Raw genomic sequence first — 20,342 nt, 5'->3', positions numbered from 1 at the left:
TCCCTCGTATAATAATTTTGACGCCATTTTGTTATACTTTCGATTTTTAATGCCAAATGCTATTTTTATTAACCCACAATTTCTTTTTTCTTTATGCCACCTAGGGGTCAACTGTCATTATTGTTTTGACATTACTTCTGAATATTTCCTCTGTAAATTTTGATTCTTTCCCGAATATTGAAATGTACCCCAAATTATCATATACTGCTTAATCGTATAAATACAAGGCCATGTTAAGGAAGGGAATGAAGAAGAATAACCCATATAAAGCCCATCATTTATTGTAATAAAGTTGTTTGTCTTTCCCATTGAACATGAATACTTTTTGAAATGTTGAATTTTTTATCTTTTTAACCCAAAAAAATACCAAAATTTTCAAAACAAACGATTTCCCAAAGATAATTTGCTAAGTAGAATAAAGTTTATCATGTTCGATTTATGTGACTTGAATGTGTTATAATGGAGAGAAAAATGAAATTAATTTATACAAATAATATATTAAAAAGAAATATTATTATTCAAATTAATTTAGTTGGTTGGAAATGTTGATAATAACTCCGTGTAAAATCGACCATCAGATCCGCTTGGCATTCCGGCAAATCCCCAACATAAGCACCAGGCGAACCGGCATACCTTGTAAAAGGTGGTACCACAGTTTCTGGTGCCAATATCGTATTATCCTCGATCACACAACAATCTTTAAGAGTGCATCTACGTCCCTGAAAGTACTATATCAATACACAATTGATGAATTCATTAAAAAACTCACAATTACACAGTTTTTTCCAATATAAACATAATTTCCAACGACAGCCGCGTTTATGAGAGATTTCTCTCCCACATATACATGATCCCCAACAGATAAAGGAAAGAAAGCAACACTAAAAAGTAATAAGAAAGTTAACCTAACCTTTTAATATAGTCGATAAGTTACCCTTTGCTAAATTTTTTGTAGGGTGGTCTCAGTACAGCTTCTTTACTGATAATGCAATATCTTCCCGTTTTGACATTTGCTAAATCACCCCTAATAATAGCATCGGATTGCACTATCACTTTTCCTTGTAAAACTATATTTTGAGATCCACAAAGTACAGTTTGACGACACACCTTGTTTCCTGACGCCTACAATAACTAAACTCAATATCACTACTACATTAAAATTTATTAAATCTTACAGTTTCGACGTATTCACCCTTATCATAATTTATATCACGAAGTTCCATTATAAATTATATCTTATCTTGTAATGTTGTAAATATAACCTAGAAGTTAGACATTGATTTATGTCAAATCTACTTTTTTTCAAACTATGGCCTCTACCTTACGAAATATTGAATCTTCTTCTAACCATTTCGAATTTTTAATCATATATTACAGAGTTTTCGAAAAATTAGAACAGAATACTTAAATAAATATATTACAGATTCATCAAAACCAAATTATTATATACAAAAATATGATTTAGTTTTATTAATATTGATAAACGTTGCCGTCAGAATCTTGTCTAGAATAACCTGCGTTCGTTTGAGGACTGTGATGAGAAGAATTCATCAGTTTTATGTTACTGGGGTGTTTTTTATCCGTTACACCCCCGATTAAAACTTTATGACTCTGTAAAACAAATCATTCAATTCAACTCTCAATTTAGATTTGATAAATGCCCTTACAAAATTATATCTATGCGGTATTTTTACGTGTTTTCCTTTTCTTTTATCGGGTTCTTTTTTTATATCTTCGGCGGTATCTTCGACAGATGCTTGCACTTCTCTAACAGGTGTTAAATCTCTCGTATTACGTAATTGTCTGCCGGTTTCAATGCCTCTAGTTTCAGGCTGGGAATAAATATCTACCGTACTGGGAAATACCTCCGAAGTTTGATTAAAAGAAGCGTTTAAAACAAAATCCAGTTCGTCTTTGGGAATAAGATGACTAAAAATTAATGAGTACCCATATTTATAGGTAAATTTGGTGTTTTATTACCAAAAATTGTTTAAAGAAATTATGATTTTTGAACGTTGTTTGTATAAGGAAATATGTTGCATAAAAACTATAAGCACGTTGTGAGAAACAAGAAAAGTTTATTTACAAATTAGTACTAACGAAAATTTTTTTTATTAATTTAAAATAACAATAATAAAACTGATAATATTTATTAGGTTATATGTCAAACGTATAGCTTACACCATTACTACTTACGAATCCACAGAACTGCCAATATAAATTTAAAACAATCCTAGCTTAAAAACTATTGGGTATTTGATAGAAGTTTTACGTTGAAGATCGATGATCACTATCGTTCAAATACTTGTTTGTCTATGTTTTTTTCATTTAATACGACCCCAACAAAACCGTATATAATATTTAGTACTATCGATTGTAAACAGTAGTAACGTGAAATAAGTTTTGTAATAAAATTCGTTATTTAAAATGTGTAAATTCTAAAATAATTTTATTTACCTGAACGGTTTATATCCAACAAATCGTCTGGCACTAGATAGTGTGTGATGCGAATGCATTCTTTGAAACGTCGGTAAATTTTGGCAATAAATTTCTTTACTATCATATTTAGGATTTATTATCGGTTTAATAAATGTCCCTTCTGTATTTAGAATCGGCACGCATTTTCTATTTCTTACTCGTTTAACAGTAGCCATTACAACAATCGAGTTTTCAAAATTGTTCTAACCCTTTATCTTTGTACGTATGAGATTTAGCGGTTTCAGAAATTTATAGAAAGGGACATAAAATAATGTCATTAGTTACATGTTTGTCGTGAATCGTGACATTAAACGAATAAAGGGTATGTCATTAGTTTTGTCAAATGTATACGTAGATAAACGACGCGAACAGGACAGTACTCAGGTAAATTTTGTAGTCTCTACGATATTTTTGTTTTTAATTTAATTACACGAACTTTAGTTACGTTTGTTTCAAATTTCTAACAGTGGAAATTGTTTTTATTTTATAAATTTATACAATATTTCCCACATTTATAATAAAGACATATTTTTAAATTTTGTCATTATTTGCAAGTTATTATCAACACTTTGATTTTTTTTATTCAAAAATCCGACTAAATTTGTGGGCTCTTATTACTGAATATTCTTTTGTTATCTAAATTGGTGTTAGGATTAGAATCTTACCTGTTATGTGAATCTAGTAGATTCAACCCTCCATTTTAATACCTCACGTCATCCTAGCGACCGATTCAACTTCTTAGTCATGTTTTCATGCCAACCAATCAGATCTCTACCCTCGTTTAACTTCGTATACACCCAGCGCATGCTCATTTAATATATTCTTTATTAAAACTCTTAACCTCATTCTTATAAAAAATTTCCTTATTTAAATATTGCATAAAAGTCATAACCTTGGCTAAAGAAACACCTCTACTCAAAAATAAAGCCTTTTTGATTTTGATTTTTCTTTTTAATCTCCCCTAATTTTATTTATCGTATTCAGTTTTCTAAAATCTTTACTACTAACCTAATTTTTCGAAAACCTAAACACTTGAATGCTAATTTAATTTTTTTTTTTTGGAAATTAAAAAATATGTTTGAATTCTTAAATTACCAGCATGATACGGAGAAATTAATCAATAAAATCGTGACCAGCTACGAGTTTTTGTCACCAAAAACATAAATAACGATTATAAGAAAGTGAATGCACGAAAAATAAATTACTGTCATGATAACATCGTTAATATCATAAAGTTCGCGTGTGAAACGCGTCTAAAAGCCACCCCTGTGTCTAATACGCTATAAACAACTCAATTTCGCGGAATATGCGTGGAACTAGAGGGAGGAGGGGCTAGAATATAAAAGAACATTTATGGTGACATCTCTTATGCTCAAGGTCAAACATTCTGTTACCATATACAAATCTTGATAAGTCATATCTGGATAAAATAAAACAATTCAATTTTAATAGATTTATTATTTTTGTTAATATTTTTGGTATTAAAATTTTTCGTGTTTGTCGATTAATAGCTGCTTAATAATTACCTGAAATCATTTAAACAACTATATAATCGTCTATAAATAATATGAATAAGAAATTTTTCATTTTGCTAATCGTGTAAAATCCAATATTATCAATCTAAGTATAAATTTAGTCATTGTTTATTTAGTTGGTCCACCTGTTTCTGTGTTGTTGTGTAATCAAAGAGCTGTCAGACTTTACAATAATAAACCTTATATTTCTAACAAAACAGGGTCACAAAATATGAATACGCGTTGCCATACTCAAGTTAATATTCCTAAAATGGACCATAATTTTAAGAAAATGAATAATTCTTGAAAATATTGATTGTTATAACATAAATGGTATCCAAAGTGTAAAAGTGGAATCGAATTATTTCAATTTAAATCAATAAAAATTGTTTCCCTTAAATTTTCAGTTCTCTTGAAAAATCTTTTGATTTTAGGTCTCTTTCGATATAAAATCAGTTTCAAAACAATAAGTAAAAGAAATTATTTGTTTTGGATAAATAAACTTAAGTTTTTTGATAATTATGAACACGTACGAAATACAACTTCATTTTAGCCGATCCGGCAACATCGCTAGTATCTTTATCAAATTATGACCGTTGCTGTTTAAGATCTTTTATTTTTATAACCTAGTTTATAATAATTATTATATTAATTTAAATACAGACATAGTTGTACTTTTGATTGTATTCAATAGTTTTTATTGTTAATATTATTAATCTATGGTAAGATTCTTTCTATTATACACTCAAAGTTTATTTTGAAATCTCAATTTTTCGCTTGCTAGATACATAAATGGATACTGATTCACTTAATATATATTCTTTTTTTTTTAATATTAGATGAAGGAAAATAAACCTTTGTTTTTATTACTGTTATTTATGTCATTGATTTTGACAAATATTGTTCTAAATTCCAGTCAAACGATGTCGGAATTACCTAATAAGACACAAACTGATATTTACGATGAAGAATTTTTTAATAATTTACAAATCGCGAAGCCATTAGTTCAATTAATGGGCTTGAAAAGAGGTACATTGAAATTTGAAATTAAAAACAAATTTTTTCTTTAAATAATTCAGTATTAGATCTATTTTATTAGTGTGAATAACAAAAATTTATTATTTTGAACATAAAAAAATTTGATTTATGATTCCGCGCTTTAAGACAAGGGATTTTTAGATAAAGAAATTTGCAAAAAGTGGATTCAAAAATTATGTAACCTAAAATCTGATGATCCGATTGTTAAAAAAAACCGAAATGCGTTTTTCAAATACATGCTAAGGATTATCCATAAGGCGGCACAAAAAGAGGCTGAAAATCCCGCTTTTGATCCGGTAAGTACGTTCAATATCGAAATACATATGAAATTACTAATAAAAAGGAAAATTCTCACATATTTTGTATGGAAAATTATTTAAATTGCATATTTTGGACATTCTGTATATACGATTTCATTAAATACGTAACTGACATGTTATTTACACTATATTTTCTGTTTAATGTTTTTTTAAGCTGTAGAAAGTTTGTATTAGAGGAAAAAATGTTTATACTGTATGTTTCTTTTATGCTTAGACTAGTGAGCAAAAAATTGAAAATGAATTTACAAGCAAATGGTCTAGTGATAATAGAACGTACATTGCTGCCAAACCTTTACCAGGAGAAGGAGCTATGATTTATATGGCAGTTGCTTCTGATCCTAAACTTGGTTGGGATCATCCCTAATAGGCATTTCACGATATTTATGTTTCAAATACATTTTTTTCGTAAAATTTGAATAATTTATAAGCATGTACCAATAAAATTGATTAACATAATGTTACTTACTATTTATCCTACCTAATCTTTACTAACAACTGAATTTGGTTTTTTTTTAATAGTTGCTAGATTTTGTGTTCTTATTCTCGAAAAAAACGTATATTTTGTGCAATTTTTATTTTGGTAATTCTAAAACTTACCTAAGCTCGATGTTGATGCTTTTACTACTATAATTATAGATTATAAATATAACTAAAAAGAATATAATAACAAAATTATATTAAACTCAATACTTTTCATTAGATACTTGTTAATTTGTGGCACAAATTTTTCACTAAAATTCACTTTACGCAAAAACACTCACACAAAACTTTTTCTCGTATCATTGTTTTAGGATTTTCAACACAAGATTTACCTGCTCCTACTTATTAATTCACAGTAATATGTGCTCTTTTAGTTATAAATATAATCATCTCGTCAATGTTGTTTATAAAGAAATAATACATAACCTGATAACAAAAATAGAAGCTACAAGTCAAAGTAACAAGTTGGTGGCAAATTCCTATTTCTATAATTTCGCACTACGAACATATATAAGTTGAAAATGTAATTATAGTTGACTATTTTAATATACGAAAGTTAAAATTAATGTTACAACAGTAAATAAAAAGTAATTAGCGCGTAATCTTTCGTCTGTGTCATCCGTCACCGTTCACTGTCAACGGGAGTGCACGGCCTCGATTATAAGGAAGGCCAGCCAACACCGGCTGATAGCGTTTTGATTTCAGAAGTGGGCGTTACAAGAGGCGTATATCGTTGTTCTTTCTCTCTCTTCTAACCGTTTGGATTCCATAGAACAAGCTGTCATATCTGCACTCTCTATATTTATAATTTTCTCTATGAATAGATCTTTTTTAATGAGTATGATATAAAATTAAATTAACAAAACGAGTCATTTATATGCGAAAACATTTCTTAACATTATTCCGTTTTCTTGTATCGTCTAAACTCTAAAATAACAATGAATGAAAATGGATACTAATGGTGACCAAGAAATTTCGATTCAATCCGAAAAGCATAGAGAGATATAGTGAGAATTGCGGGTTCTACGGGGGTGATAATATTGATGATACTGCATTTTACCCAAAATTAAATACATATTAACTTTAATATACGAAATTTAAAATTAATGTTACAACAGCAATGAAAAAATAATCGGCGCGTAATCTTTCGTCTGTGTCATCCGTCACCGTTCACTGTCAACGGGAGTGCACGGCCTCGATTATGAGGAAGGCCAGCCAACACCGTCTGGTGGCGTTCTGATTTCAGAAGTGGGCGTTACAAGAGGCGTATATCGTTGTTCTTTCTCTCTCTGTCAGCCTTTTGGATTCACTAGAACAAGCTGGCATAACTACTCTATCTTTATTATTTTCTTTCTGAATAGATCTTTCTAAACGAAAAATTCTATACATAACAAGTGTAATTAAACGTCTAATTTGATATAAATCACCAAAACGTTTAGTTTGGATCTATCACAGTAAATAGTTTCGCTAATTTCGGAATACAACGTTGTCAAATCTACAGAGTCTACAATTGTAAAAATCAACTGATGCCTATATAAAAATGACCGCCGTGGTTTTGTATGGTTTGTGAAGTTATAGTTAACTGTATAGTTAACGTCAAAAGTTTATTTCCAGAACCGAATATTCGGATAATTAGATGAGGATTGAAATAAATAAAATATAATAATAACAAAATTTATTGTAAAATGAACAATAACGTAATCAAATACATAAACATAACAGCACTCAATAAGTCGTGTGAATGACACACAGATGACGCTGTCATTGTCAAATCCATATGACGTTTACCAAGTACCAACTTCTAGGTGTCAAATTTCATGACGTTTCGATTAGTGAGTGAAAAGTGAAAGCCATTTAAGTCGTTTTTTTTTTCAAAACAATTGTTTGTGTTAATTGATGAAAAAAATACTGTAAGGTTATGGCAAAATGCAAAAATCGAGGAAAATCGAAGAAATAACCAGTGTTCCATCAAGACGATGCACTGATTCACTGAATCGAACGAATTACACTTCGAATCGCTTCCTCATCCACCGTATAGTCCGGATCTGGTCCTCAGCTTAAAAGAAGAAGCAATTGCTTAAGATGAAGCCTATTTTAAGGCATCGAGAATGATTGTATTGCTCTTGAAGGTGAATAAAATCGATGATATGTTAATTAGTTTTACGATTTATTGAGTGACGTGTACTTCATTTTGTTAAGACGGATTCTTTGATTTCATTAACGCTTTTACCTTTAGTTTCTGGTAGTAAAATATAACAAAACACCACCATGATTAACATACTTACAGATAATAATAAAAAACAAGCTCCTAAATGGTATTCGTCTAAAAGAATTCTGAAAATCAAAGTAGCGATAAAAGAGAATCCGAAACAACTACAAATCGTTAGAGAAGCACCAGCGGCTTTGATGTTGTGAGGAAAAGTTTCGCTCATTATAGTAAAAGGTAAAGTGGAAAGACCCAAGTTGGAAGTAAACATAAAAAGCATCAAACAAACCAACGGCAACCAAAATAATGCATCGCGATCAGGATCTTTAAAATAGAAATAAAAAGTGTTGATAATATGACATAAAAAAACGGAAAAAATCGATAATAAAAGTTGTTTTCTCCGTTGTAGTTTTTCTGTTATTTTAATCGTGATAATCGTACTAAAAACTTGTATACCGCCTGCCAAATTCGTAGATATATAAGGCGACATTTTCGAACCGCTCTCTCTGAAAATAGTTTCTAAGAAAGCTAAAATAGGGTTGATACCCGAAAATTGAAGGGCGAATACCAAACCTACGTTCACAAATAAAACCCTTCTCAAATAAACGTCCTTAACGAGATCTATTAACCTCAAATTATGAATTTTTTGTTCCTCCAACGATTTATAAATGAATTCAAACTCCCGTCGAACATCGAGGGTGTTTCGTAATTTCTGCAAAGCTTCGACGGCTCCTTTATTATTTCCTTTGGTAATCAAAAACGACGGGGTTTCCACCATGAATAAACTAAACAAAACTACGAATATTAACAAAGGTACGGCGCATAGAAAAGTTAATATTTTAACGGAAACGAAAGGGCCGAGTAGAAGACAGTACAAAGACCCGCCGTTCAAAAAAAATCCCATCATAGCTAGTACGGTACCTCGATTGTGAACGTCGGAAATTTCGTTTAAATATAAAGGTATTACAGCAAAAACTGTACCCAATACTAGACCCATTATAAATCTACAAACGTAATAAATCTTAACGTCGCCAGCAAAACAAATAACCGACAAACAAATCAATTTAGGAACAGCCATTATTGTTAGTGTCGTTTTTCTTCCTAAACTATCGGCTAGTTTCCCGCCGATCAAAGGTCCTATAGCAGCTCCTAGACTGTATAAAGACGCTATCCAAGATTCTTCTCCGGGAGTTACTGGTCTTCCTAACGGATTTACGGACGTATCGTTAGACGTTAACATTTGTAACGCCGGAGACGTCCAACTGAATCCACTCGATACAACGAACACGCTGAGATTAGCTGAAAATACAAGAAATGATTGCAGGTAACTTGGCTAGTCGCATAGTGAGATCGATGGAGACGCCATCTACATACCAAGGGCATCACGGACGATCCGGAGTGCCGTTGGTGCGTGGACGAGGACGAAACTGCAGACCGCGTTATCTGTAAGCACCACAACGTGCCCAACCACATCAAAAAGTCTAAACCAAAACGCCCGATCGGGCCCATGTGCCTAAAGGTTCGCTGGTCCTCCACAACTACGAAGTTATATCGCGCAAATCGTTTTCCACAGAACCTGGGGTTAGTGGTTCCAGAAAATACCGAAATAACTTTCGTCTGACACACTCATTCTAATCTCGATATACCTTCATAGTTGATAGTTGTAGGCACTCAGAGAGTTGTGCCCATGGGCGTCCAGATAGACCCACTAGAAGTTACCGATGTCCTTTGAGAAGCCAATCGGGCGCTTAGACTCGAACCCTTTGATGCCATTAGGCAAGTTGTGGGGTTTCGGGGCACTACGGATCCTCCGTGATGTCCATGGCGTGGAAATGGAATTTTGAACAATTTCAATCCAATTTATTAATATACGTATAAATGTTTATGACAGGCGACGAGTGATACGCTAAATGTTAGTTAGATATGCAACCGATAATACTTTCATGGATTCTAGAAGCTGTTAAATCATTCTGAAGATATTTATTGCTATAATAAGTCACGTAGAAACATAAATAATTTAAATTTTGTCTTTGGTGAATTTTTTCTTACCTACAATAGCCGAAATGTATAAAAACCAATTATTATTCGTTTTCTTGGTAATTTCATCGTCTCTGAGTAGTTTTTGATCGTTTTTATCTACACTGAGAGATTCGTAAACTAGTTCGGTCAATTCAGAACGATCTTCTTTCATTTTTAAATCGTAAATAATTTTATATGAACGAGGATTTAACTTTTAAAACCGTTTCCCACCGTTTGATTAAATAAATGATAAATTAAACTATTTGCTTACAAAAATTTAACGTGAAAAAACACTCTATACCAGGTGACTCGTAACAATTTATTTTTTAATACCTTTTAGTTTTGTATGAGATTTGTCGTTAATTGTCAGAAATTTCCAGACTTTTGGCAACAACGAAAATGAACTTTGCGATGTTAATTTTTGATTTCTACTGTAATTTAGCAAAAACTGTAATCTTCTTATGGAAAATTTTAACATATGTGGGAAATAATCAATTTTCATTTTTCTAAAAACATCTCCAGTATAGAATTTTTGTAAAAATAATCTCACTCTGTATATTCACTCAACATAATAATTTTTATTATTTATTTAAACATTTTAGAGATAATTTTTATTGCCTGGAATACGATATATCCTATTTAAATTATAAACGAATTAAAATGTTATTTTTTTCTATATTTGTATTTAGTTAAACTGATTTATAATACGTTAATAATTGGCTGTGTAGCATAACAAAGATAATAACAATATTTTTCTTTTTTACTAGTCTTCGAACATAGAACTATATTAAACCATCGAGTTCTATGACAATTGAAATAATTCTATTACCTCGTGAATATTCACAAACGTAAATTGATTGTTAGGTAAGTGTATTTTCAAGAAGAATTGACAGCTTCGTGTGATTAGAGGAAAAGAATGTATCGCATTAAAATTATATTAAAAAATGAAAATATTTTTACAAATGTTTGTCGTAAATACGTAGTGGATAGAGTAAACGCTAGCTTATTAAATTTAATTACATTGTTTGTTATTTTTAAAAATAATTTATGTATATATTACGTGTATTAGAGCTTTATAAACGCGACGAAATTATTTTTATCTTAACCTCTGTGTCATATATACATTTTTATCACTCACCTACCCAGAAAGTATTTCCAAGAGTCAATGATCTATTTATAAGAATGCCTCCTGCGTATTAGAAAAATTTTAATATAGCAGAAAGCGATTAAAACATAAAAAAACATTAAAAATGAGGTTAAAATTAAAAGTTAAAAGTAAATTAACACGTGTTTAATTTATTAAAACTATAGATCCGTATCGAAAAACGTCTCTATTTTATTATTGATATGAAATAATGTCTCCCCTCCCGCATACACGATGTCTGGGCGGCACAACTGCGTCACATACTACCAACAGCGTTGCCACGTTTCAATATATGATTAGTTAAGTGCTTAATGTATATTTCATTCGATTTGGTGTTGACGTCACACACCGCCATTGTTAGCGAAGGTCAGGGATCATTTTCTAAACAATTGTATATACGTTTAGTGATTTGTGACTTTTTCGTATTATCTTCGATAAATTTTGTGAAAAAAATACCATCTGGTACAAAACAGTGAACTAATTAATAACCACTACATTACAAATTGTCTAGTTGAGGGGCCGTTAAGAATTATTCGTATTTTTCATAGTGAGCTGTGGAAATTTTTGACAAATGAATCCTGACTGAATTTTATATTTCGCGGTCCTCTAGTTTTTTGGCTCTAGAAAATCGAAAAATCGTCCGATTTCGATGAATTTTTTTTAAATCTTCGTTTTTACGGCGGATTTTTGAAAAAAAAAATTGGGAAATATCTGAACCGGAGATTTCATATAGTTTTATGACTTTAAATTTAATCTTCTTTGCATATAATCGATCATAAATTTTTTTACAAAGCATCCAACGCAGTTCGTGTATTTTTTTTGTTAATATACACAAAAAAACGAACATTTTGGAAAAAAATATTAAAAAATGTTTATTTATTCATTCTAACAGTCAAATTTAGCGAGATACAATTTTTTTAATGGTGAAAATTTTCAATTTTTCAAATTTAACTTTCAATATTGCACACTTGATTACAATAAGTGATTTAAAGAATGTTTTTATTTCATTTATTCATTATGATTACCTAATAAAAACGATTATGTGTGAGAAAAGATGAATTGTTAATTCGGAAAAAAGTTATCAACAATTATACGTGAATGATTGTATTTTCATAAACATTTAAACCCTGAAACCAATAGAAGTTTTTATTTCCATAATTTTTTTCGTAAATCTGCCGTAAAAATGAAGGTTTAAAAAAAATTCATCGAAATCATATGATTTTTCGATTTTTAAGAGTAAAAAACAAAAAAACGAGGATACCTCAAAATATAAAATTACCAAAAGTATAGTCAAATGTATTTAAAAGCACCCTGTATTTTGTAAAAAAACGCGATTTGAAATATTATACGACATATCTAAACATATTTGTATTGAATTCATATAACGCGAATTACCGTAAAAATCGTAAAATCTGACAACAATGTAAATATAAAGATAATCGAGACGTACATTAGAAACATCTGAAACGATCCCTCGCTTAGGAAACATCGTATCACATTATTTTTTACACACAACCTACCAGTATATCACCGAAAAACGGAAGTGGACTTCCGTAATGGATACAATTTCAGTGCATCAGCCACTAAAATTATACCATAGTCGAGTATTAAATTCTATTCGCGATCCACCTCGTCGTGGTTTACTTTTACTCGTTTCGCATCGCGGAGCAAAAAAGAGGGTTTCGAAAAACTGGCAGTACACTCTCGGCCATACGTCGTAGTCGATGGAAAACTATTAATAATACAATTTTATTTGTTTTTCAAAGTGACATTGTGGATTTTTGTTTATTCCGAAACAGGTAAGTTTATTGAACACAGAATCGAACAAACACGACGTTATAGAGGCGCATGCGTACAACTTTCTGTCTCTTTTTATTGAGACATAATAAACTCTATGGCTCTAAAAACGATTCTCTTAAATTCAACACTCTTTAGATACTTGGTACGATTAAAAAATATTATTTTCATAATATTTAAACATCCTGTTTGTTTATGTAATATAATGTCAAATCATATATATATATATATATATATATATATATATATATATATATATATATATATATATATATATATATATATATATATCAACTTAATATAACAACAATTAATTAATTTATTATTGTCGTAAATAAGAGCAGACATATTTAAAGTGAAAAATATTTTTTATTTCGTATTTTTAAGAACATAAATTGTAGTAGACAGTAGATTTGTTAAGAAATATGATTGCTGTTAAATGTCAAATAAAGACTTTTCATTTTACCCTCGTATAACGATTACTACCAACTATTAATTGGTATTAACATACTTTTACTCTTAATAGGGTATATTTTCACTTTCAAAAACATATTAATTTGCAATAGATTAACAATAACTATAATGAAGAAACATGCAATTTTTATACGTCAATTATTTTTCACACTTCGTTTGTGCTATAAATTAAACCTACATATTTTCACCTAATATTATTTCATTGCGCCCTCTAGTTTCAAGTAGAAAAATCAATACATTATTGTATTAATGGTTGTCTAATTAGAAGTAAAATATACAATGTTTCGGATTCGGAAGTATTGGGGGCTATCTAGTTGATTGTAATAGATGATGTAATTACTTTTTAAACTAATTTTAAATTTTTTTTAAAAGTCAATTTCGAATGTTAGATTAACACCTACGTATTCGTTTAGATAAGTAGTTGAAAATGCATCGGAACAAATCGCTATCGTATTATCTTATTTATCATAATTGAATAATTCTATTTGATATACAGTGTGCATCAAAACATTTTTACTCATTTTATGTTATTGATGAAAGCAATTAACACGATCGTATTCTTAGTGGGTGCACATATTTTTACTTGAGATAAGTATACAGGGTTGGATTTTATTTGTCGAAATAGATAAAAAAATCGATTTGGTAAAAAAAAATATGAATTAAAACTGAAATTATACAGGGTGTGCTATATTAATTATGAGACATTATTACAGATATAACGATTATGGAGAATAACGGCAAGCAATTAACGAAGATTTCGGGTTATCTCGAAAAGAAAGGCAAAAACGCAAGTATTATTTTCATTTTTAGTGACGTCCAACTGAATTTAAAAAATTTAAATTCTATCTATTGAATTTTTTTCAAATTTCAGATAATGAGAAGTTCTTATAAAAAATATTGGTTCGTCCTCGAAGGTGGACTTTTACTTTATTACCGATCTAAAGATGATTACGAAAGTATTTCACCCTGTAAAGGTTCCGTTAATTTAGGACCGACCACCATAATAAAACCGTGCCCATCTCTAGTCGGAGTATTCCAAATTCAAACAAGAACAGTTACGATAACACTAGTAAGAAATATGTCAAATTTAAGCTAAAAATAAATTGAAAAAAAAAAAGATTTTAATTTTTTATAGAGAGCCTTCAATTTAGAAGAGCAAAATCGATGGATGGAAGCCCTAATGGCAGAGATACAACCTAACAAACCTACCCAAAAAATGAGCCATTTTAGATATTCGATTGAAAACATACCGAAAAATCAAATCAGTGATACCACGCTCGAATCTGAATTCCCCCAAGACGATATCATACACAGATTACAGAAACTTGGGGCACAAAGTTACGGCAAACCAGTGGATGTGATCAGTTTAATAAAAGACCACCGCATAGAAAAAGAAGAAATTGACAGAAGAAACAGCGAACATATATACGAAATGATATCGGCACGAAATGACGATAAAGATTTCGATTCCATAAAATCAGATGTTAACCGGCCGAAAACTTACTTTATAGAAAACGATGTTTACACCACGGCTAAACAAGAAAAAACAGAATCGAAAAATGAATCGATTATCATCGCTAACGATACGTACGTATCGATAGAAGGAAACGGTGAAATATCCAGAGATGTAAACGAAAATGACGTATCGAAAGATCGGAAAGAAGAAGAAAACGCCTACTCCGTACCTTTGTTCGACGACAAAGCGAAAAACGATGTTCGATACGAAAGTGTCGTGTATGCCGAACCGTGCGAATTGAAACAAACAAAAAAGAAGAAGAAAAAAGAAGTGAAGATTAAAGATAACGACAAACATTCTACTAACGTTAAAAAAAGATCTAGTTTTATCAATCGGATGTGGAAGAAAAAAGATAAACGCAAAGATGACGATGATGAAGAATGTATATACGAAACTGTACGTGAATCTGTTGTCGAGAAAATTTCCTTCACCGATGATAGTACAGTGAAAATGCTGTCAGAATTACAAAATATATTAGAACAAAAACTGCCTATACTTTTGGTAAGTATCATTTTCTACTAATCATCTTTTTTTATGCGAGTACATTGGCTGTATGTCTTTAGACAAAAGGCCAATAGAGAAGGAAAAGAAGAAGAAACGAACACAATCCAAATTGTGATGCAATGTCATTGACACTCATACACATTGTTGCCAGTATTTATTTCTGCAAATCAACTTGAGTTTTATGAGTAATTTATCGTATATATTTATAGGAAAAGAAATGTAACGATATCGATTTTACTACAAATCAAAATCCTGTGGAAAATTTAATCGAATCTATCGAAAAAACACATGGAAATAACGCTGACAGTTATCAAAAAAACCCGCTAGGTGAGTCGATTTAAGACACGCCCCCGTGCTTTCGAATGTTGACAACCAACATTAATTTTATAGACAAATTATGAATAATAATTTTCAATCAAATGATTTTCATTAAAATATAAAATAAAAATCAACTACAAAGATGTATTTGTAAAGAAATAAATTAAAATCGAAGACAATCGTGAGTCATCAAAACGATTTTATAAGTTGGCCTAGATAGATATTTTACATGGTTGCCACGTTGTAATTATTTTCCTGTTGTTATATAATGTTTTAAGATCTCTATGTTTACATTCATTTTACTACTATGAAATGAGAATGTAAATCAAAATTTTTCAGAATAATAAGGATTTATAAATATTATAGTTTGAATTGTAAATAATTCTTGGAAAGTTTCGTGATTTTAAAATGATAAATGTGACAACATCGACCTATGTCATACAACTACCAACGTCATTTCCTCTTTTGTTTTTTCATAACCTGTGATGTTATGTTGGTTGCCAGCATTTCAAAATGAATAAAAAACAGTAATATTGGAACGATACAATATACAAATCAATTTTAGTACCAAAAATTAACGAAAAAAATTTTTACCCTCCACATCTCGACGTCCCGACTGATAAACCTATAGCTTTACCGCCGAAACGAAAACAAATAAACAATTTAAAAAATTTAGACGACATATTGAACGAGTTGGATAATCAAAAAACGGAAACTAAGAAAAACAAAGTTAAAAAATTGATAAAGAAATTTAGCGAACCAGATTTTTTTGAAAACGACGTAATTTTGAGGAAAAATAATCAAAAATATGAGATTAATAAAAAAGAAAATGATCAAGATGAGTTAAGTCGATTATTATCGGAATTAGCTAAAGTGACAAACGCTCCGATGCTGTTACCAGGTGTTACTTGTAGTCTTAACGGTAACCACATTAAAGACGAAGAGGTAAGTACTCTACACTGCACCACACCTACCCTAACCTCGTACTGCACCGCCTAACCATCCATTTATCGTTATTTATCTATGGTTGTACTTCCTGTCATTCTTTTGTGTTCTATATGTCGTATTCAGTGTTAATTTTGTGCATGGTATTTTTTTGTTGTCTCAAGTTATCGAAATTGGTACCGTTAAAACAAAGAAGATTCTCAGAACCGGATTACGATATACCTAGACCGCATAAATCATTAACGATAACTCAAAAAAGCGATGACGATTCAACGAACGTTATAGAATCGACGAGATTCTTTGGACCCATTCTGAAACCGTCCGGTGTTGTAATTCCCGAAGAAACGTGAGTACAAATTAAATAAATTAATAATTGTTTAATAAATAAGTAAGTACAAGGAAATTATACATGATAAATACTAATAATATTTTAAAGTTCGGCAACACTGCGTCTACTTTGACGATTGAAAATTGGCGGGAATAAATAATTTATGATAAATTGTGGATAGATTAAGGTCAATAATTTTTGAAACAAAAAAAATAATAGTAGGATGAAATGCATTGGAAAAGAGGGAGAATATGGTTAAAATGGAAAGAAAAATAATTTACGGGCGATCTGAGAGCAGGAAAGGGAAAGGGGTGAGTTTTTAAGGATAACGGTTTATCTCCATTTCTTATGGAAAAAAGTCAAAGGGCAAAGTTGTAAGTAATAAAAAGATCTATAACTTTTGTATTCAAACTTTTTTCACATAATCTCAAAATTTATGTGAAAAATTCGAAAACTTTTCTTTTCATGTCCCAAACACATTGTAATTCATATGATTCGAAATATTTTTTTTTTCACCTCATTTTGACCATAAGTAATGATGGAAAATAAAGATTAAAAATAATTTTTTTTCGTGTTTTTACCTTTTTTGAAAAAATTCACCATAGCGATGATATTTTTTTGAATCATTACAAAGTAGAAATTACCACGAACAAAAAACTCACGATTTTTTTTTAAAAAGGTGCTTTTTCGATATTACGTCAAAAATAAGGTGAAAAAATAAATATTTCAATACACAAAATGGTGTATTTTCATCAAATTTCGCGAAAAAAAAAATGTGAAAGATAACACTAAAAAATCAAAACTTTGGTTATTTCAACTTTTCACATTAAATTTGAGGTTATGTTAAAAAAGAGTTGTAGATGTTTTTATTACTTACGACTTTGCTATTTGTCATTTTGCATAGGACTTGTAGTTTTATCATAAATCGAGATACACCGTTTTTTACCCTTAAATTCAACCCCTTCCACGTTCTAACATCAGATCGCTTTTAAATTATTTTTTATAGTTGGGAATAATGTGCGTCATGATTATAGGCCAATACTTGAATAAAAAAACTGTGGTTCATATAAATATTGTTTGAAAAAGAGATTTGTAAATTGAATAATTTTCACGAAATCTTTCTTAGGCTCACTATAGGTACTTTTTTTTAGAAAAAACCCGGAAATCGCGTCACAACTAGATAGTATTTTTCCAGATTCCTTAGAAACGAATGAAATTAATTCGGCTATAAAACGAGAAAATCATAAAAGTTCATTGAAAAGTGAATTTATGGTAGATAACGATCTTTATGCCGAACCGAGGTCGATACACTCTTTTCATAAAAGGGAACAAGACGATGAAGACGACGAAGTATTCGTCGATTCGTTGGAAATTTACAAAAATTCTAATTAATTATTTCTAATTATCAAACCCACAATTTAAAATAACAAAATTACGTTTATTTTGTGATATTTTCATCTCTTCACGTAAAAATCATTTTTTTCAAATATTGTTCCCCAAATTTAGGGAAAAAGTCGTCAATGTGGCATCACTACCTTTCACAGTAGGAATATTTCTTCATATAATTTTAAGTTTCTTAATTTTTCTAGATAGCAAAGCCTAGTTTTTTGTACATCATCGCGGTATTTCAATTAAATATTAGTTTTTCACGAAATTGTTTCAATTTTTGGTTTATTCCCATTGGAAATTAGTTTTTTATGAATATTTCGACGAATTTTGGTCTTTATCAATATTTTTACTCTCTTTAAAAAACTAAATTTCAATCGAAAGAGACGTGAAATCAAAACTATTTACAAAGAAAAACATATAAAAAGGTCTAAGAAGTACAAAGTTGAAGAAATAAATCTTCTTTATTTCATTCAGATTTTCTTTTTTAGAAATTCTACTTCAAGTTAAACATATTTAATTGAATAAAATTAAAAGTCAAATATAATTGGCGTTGGTGTACATCCACCATTTTGAATACTTCCAATCTTTTTACAACAGTTATTTAACAACGTACATATATGAATCTAAATGTAAAAATAACTCTTGAACAAATATTTCGTTTCTATTATTGTGTGTGTATGTCGGTCGATTCACATATTTTTGTGATAAATATAAATACATACCTGAATACTCATTATTTCTACTTGTTATATGGACTAGTTGATCCACTCATAGTTTTTATTAAATCACACTTTTTACACAAATTTTATACAAAAATAACTTCACTTCACATTTTATTACATTCAAATATGAAAGAAAATTCACAATCACTAATTTTACTTTATTTTATTCTCTTTTAAATTAACTTTCTTAATAATAGCAATAACTTGCTTGTTTACGTTAATACTTTAAAGATGGCGAATTCGATGATTTGTAGGTTTGTTCCAATCTGCTAATCTGAACGGTTCACATCATATTTTTACGCAATCTCCGGCTATGCATAATTCTTTTAATAATACTTGCAATCAAGACCGTCCCGGAAACGACTCACCAACGATCCCTAAGACGGTTGAACCATAGAAAAGTTCCTAAAACGGTATAAAATTGCCTTGTTGCAACACGTAATCTCTATTGCGCAGAATCGTCACGTATCAAGGACGGTACTTATTTCGTTGCCAAATTTAACCATATACTAGAGATGATTTGTATTTCGTCTACTTTTAATTACTTTATGTTCGATTTTCTTGTCGTCTATAAACTTGAAAATATTTGTTACGTTACTTATTACAAAAACTGATTCTTTTTTAAAGAAATTGTTCGTTCGTGAATTTGATTCCAAAGCTGTTCATTTGTCAGCTATATTTTTATGCTCGCGGGTTACATCAAACCATCGAATTAAATAATTCCGAATGGGTCCTAGCAGTCTTGACATTTTTTAACTACGTATTACATATTTAAATACTAGTACTCAATATTAGAGGATGGTTTTGAAGTTAAGTTAATTTAAGTTCGTTCTTGTTCATATCAAGTGATTTTTATCCATATTTTTAGACTTTTAGTTTATATTATGGTTTAGTGAGTTTTAAAATTATTTCATAACAATTAAAATCAGTTTGTGCCTTATTCATTGGTGAACATAGGCTGGTGTTAGTAAGTACAATAAAATTGAATTGAAATTATTATAGGAAAAGAGAGGTTTACAAGTTTAGATGATAATATTAGAAGTAAAAATTTCAGTTAATACTTTTTGTGGAATTCTAAATGATTGATAACATATGAAAAGAAATGCATAATAACTTTTTTAGCATGTTTCTTCGTTGAAAACTATTTAAT

General features: G+C 30.0%; 5 protein-coding genes across 7 annotated transcripts; 2 read left to right on the top strand and 3 right to left on the bottom strand.

Annotated features, from left to right (window-relative positions):
- Positions 1-265: 265 nt before the first annotated feature.
- LOC130896785 (dynactin subunit 5) lies at positions 266-19,211 on the bottom strand. The gene is made up of 5 exons (XM_057805097.1): positions 19,193-19,211; positions 1,176-1,262; positions 935-1,122; positions 770-881; positions 266-719 (listed from the first exon to the last, which is right to left on the bottom strand). Exons 2-5 carry the CDS (start codon positions 1,221-1,223, stop codon positions 519-521), a joined length of 549 nt encoding a protein of 182 aa, XP_057661080.1. The 5' UTR covers positions 1,224-1,262; positions 19,193-19,211; the 3' UTR covers positions 266-518.
- On the bottom strand, positions 1,402-2,803 carry LOC130896784 (uncharacterized). The gene is made up of 3 exons (XM_057805096.1): positions 2,458-2,803; positions 1,668-1,929; positions 1,402-1,611 (listed from the first exon to the last, which is right to left on the bottom strand). Exons 1-3 carry the CDS (start codon positions 2,652-2,654, stop codon positions 1,471-1,473), a joined length of 600 nt encoding a protein of 199 aa, XP_057661079.1. The 5' UTR covers positions 2,655-2,803; the 3' UTR covers positions 1,402-1,470.
- Positions 4,468-5,806, top strand: LOC130896786 (uncharacterized). Of its 2 annotated transcripts, XM_057805100.1 has the most exons (4): positions 4,468-4,714; positions 4,909-5,021; positions 5,172-5,326; positions 5,565-5,806. In XM_057805100.1, the coding sequence occupies exons 2-4, from the start codon at positions 4,916-4,918 to the stop codon at positions 5,712-5,714; spliced, it is 411 nt and encodes a 136-aa protein (XP_057661083.1). In that variant the 5' UTR covers positions 4,468-4,714; positions 4,909-4,915; the 3' UTR covers positions 5,715-5,806. The 2 variants fall into 2 exon arrangements, with proteins under 2 accessions (XP_057661083.1, XP_057661081.1); XM_057805098.1 differs by lacking the exon at positions 4,468-4,714 and having other exon boundaries at positions 4,829-5,021.
- On the bottom strand, positions 7,491-10,411 carry LOC130896781 (facilitated trehalose transporter Tret1-like). The gene is made up of 2 exons (XM_057805094.1): positions 10,086-10,411; positions 7,491-9,335 (listed from the first exon to the last, which is right to left on the bottom strand). Exons 1-2 carry the CDS (start codon positions 10,225-10,227, stop codon positions 8,017-8,019), a joined length of 1,461 nt encoding a protein of 486 aa, XP_057661077.1. The 5' UTR covers positions 10,228-10,411; the 3' UTR covers positions 7,491-8,016.
- Positions 12,802-18,884, top strand: LOC130896779 (uncharacterized). Of its 2 annotated transcripts, none has more exons than XM_057805091.1 (8): positions 12,802-12,998; positions 14,184-14,257; positions 14,342-14,539; positions 14,606-15,487; positions 15,700-15,817; positions 16,374-16,753; positions 16,918-17,099; positions 18,233-18,884. In XM_057805091.1, the coding sequence occupies exons 2-8, from the start codon at positions 14,195-14,197 to the stop codon at positions 18,471-18,473; spliced, it is 2,064 nt and encodes a 687-aa protein (XP_057661074.1). In that variant the 5' UTR covers positions 12,802-12,998; positions 14,184-14,194; the 3' UTR covers positions 18,474-18,884. The 2 variants fall into 2 exon arrangements, with proteins under 2 accessions (XP_057661074.1, XP_057661075.1); XM_057805092.1 differs by having other exon boundaries at positions 12,804-12,998; positions 14,184-14,261.
- Positions 19,212-20,342: the final 1,131 nt, after the last annotated feature.

The sequence above is a fragment of the Diorhabda carinulata genome, chromosome 7 (assembly GCF_026250575.1).
Source record: "Diorhabda carinulata isolate Delta chromosome 7, icDioCari1.1, whole genome shotgun sequence".
Classification (NCBI taxonomy): domain Eukaryota; kingdom Metazoa; phylum Arthropoda; class Insecta; order Coleoptera; family Chrysomelidae; genus Diorhabda; species Diorhabda carinulata.
Note: the sequence above shows the minus strand (reverse complement) of the source record. Positions and strands in the feature narration are given on the sequence as shown.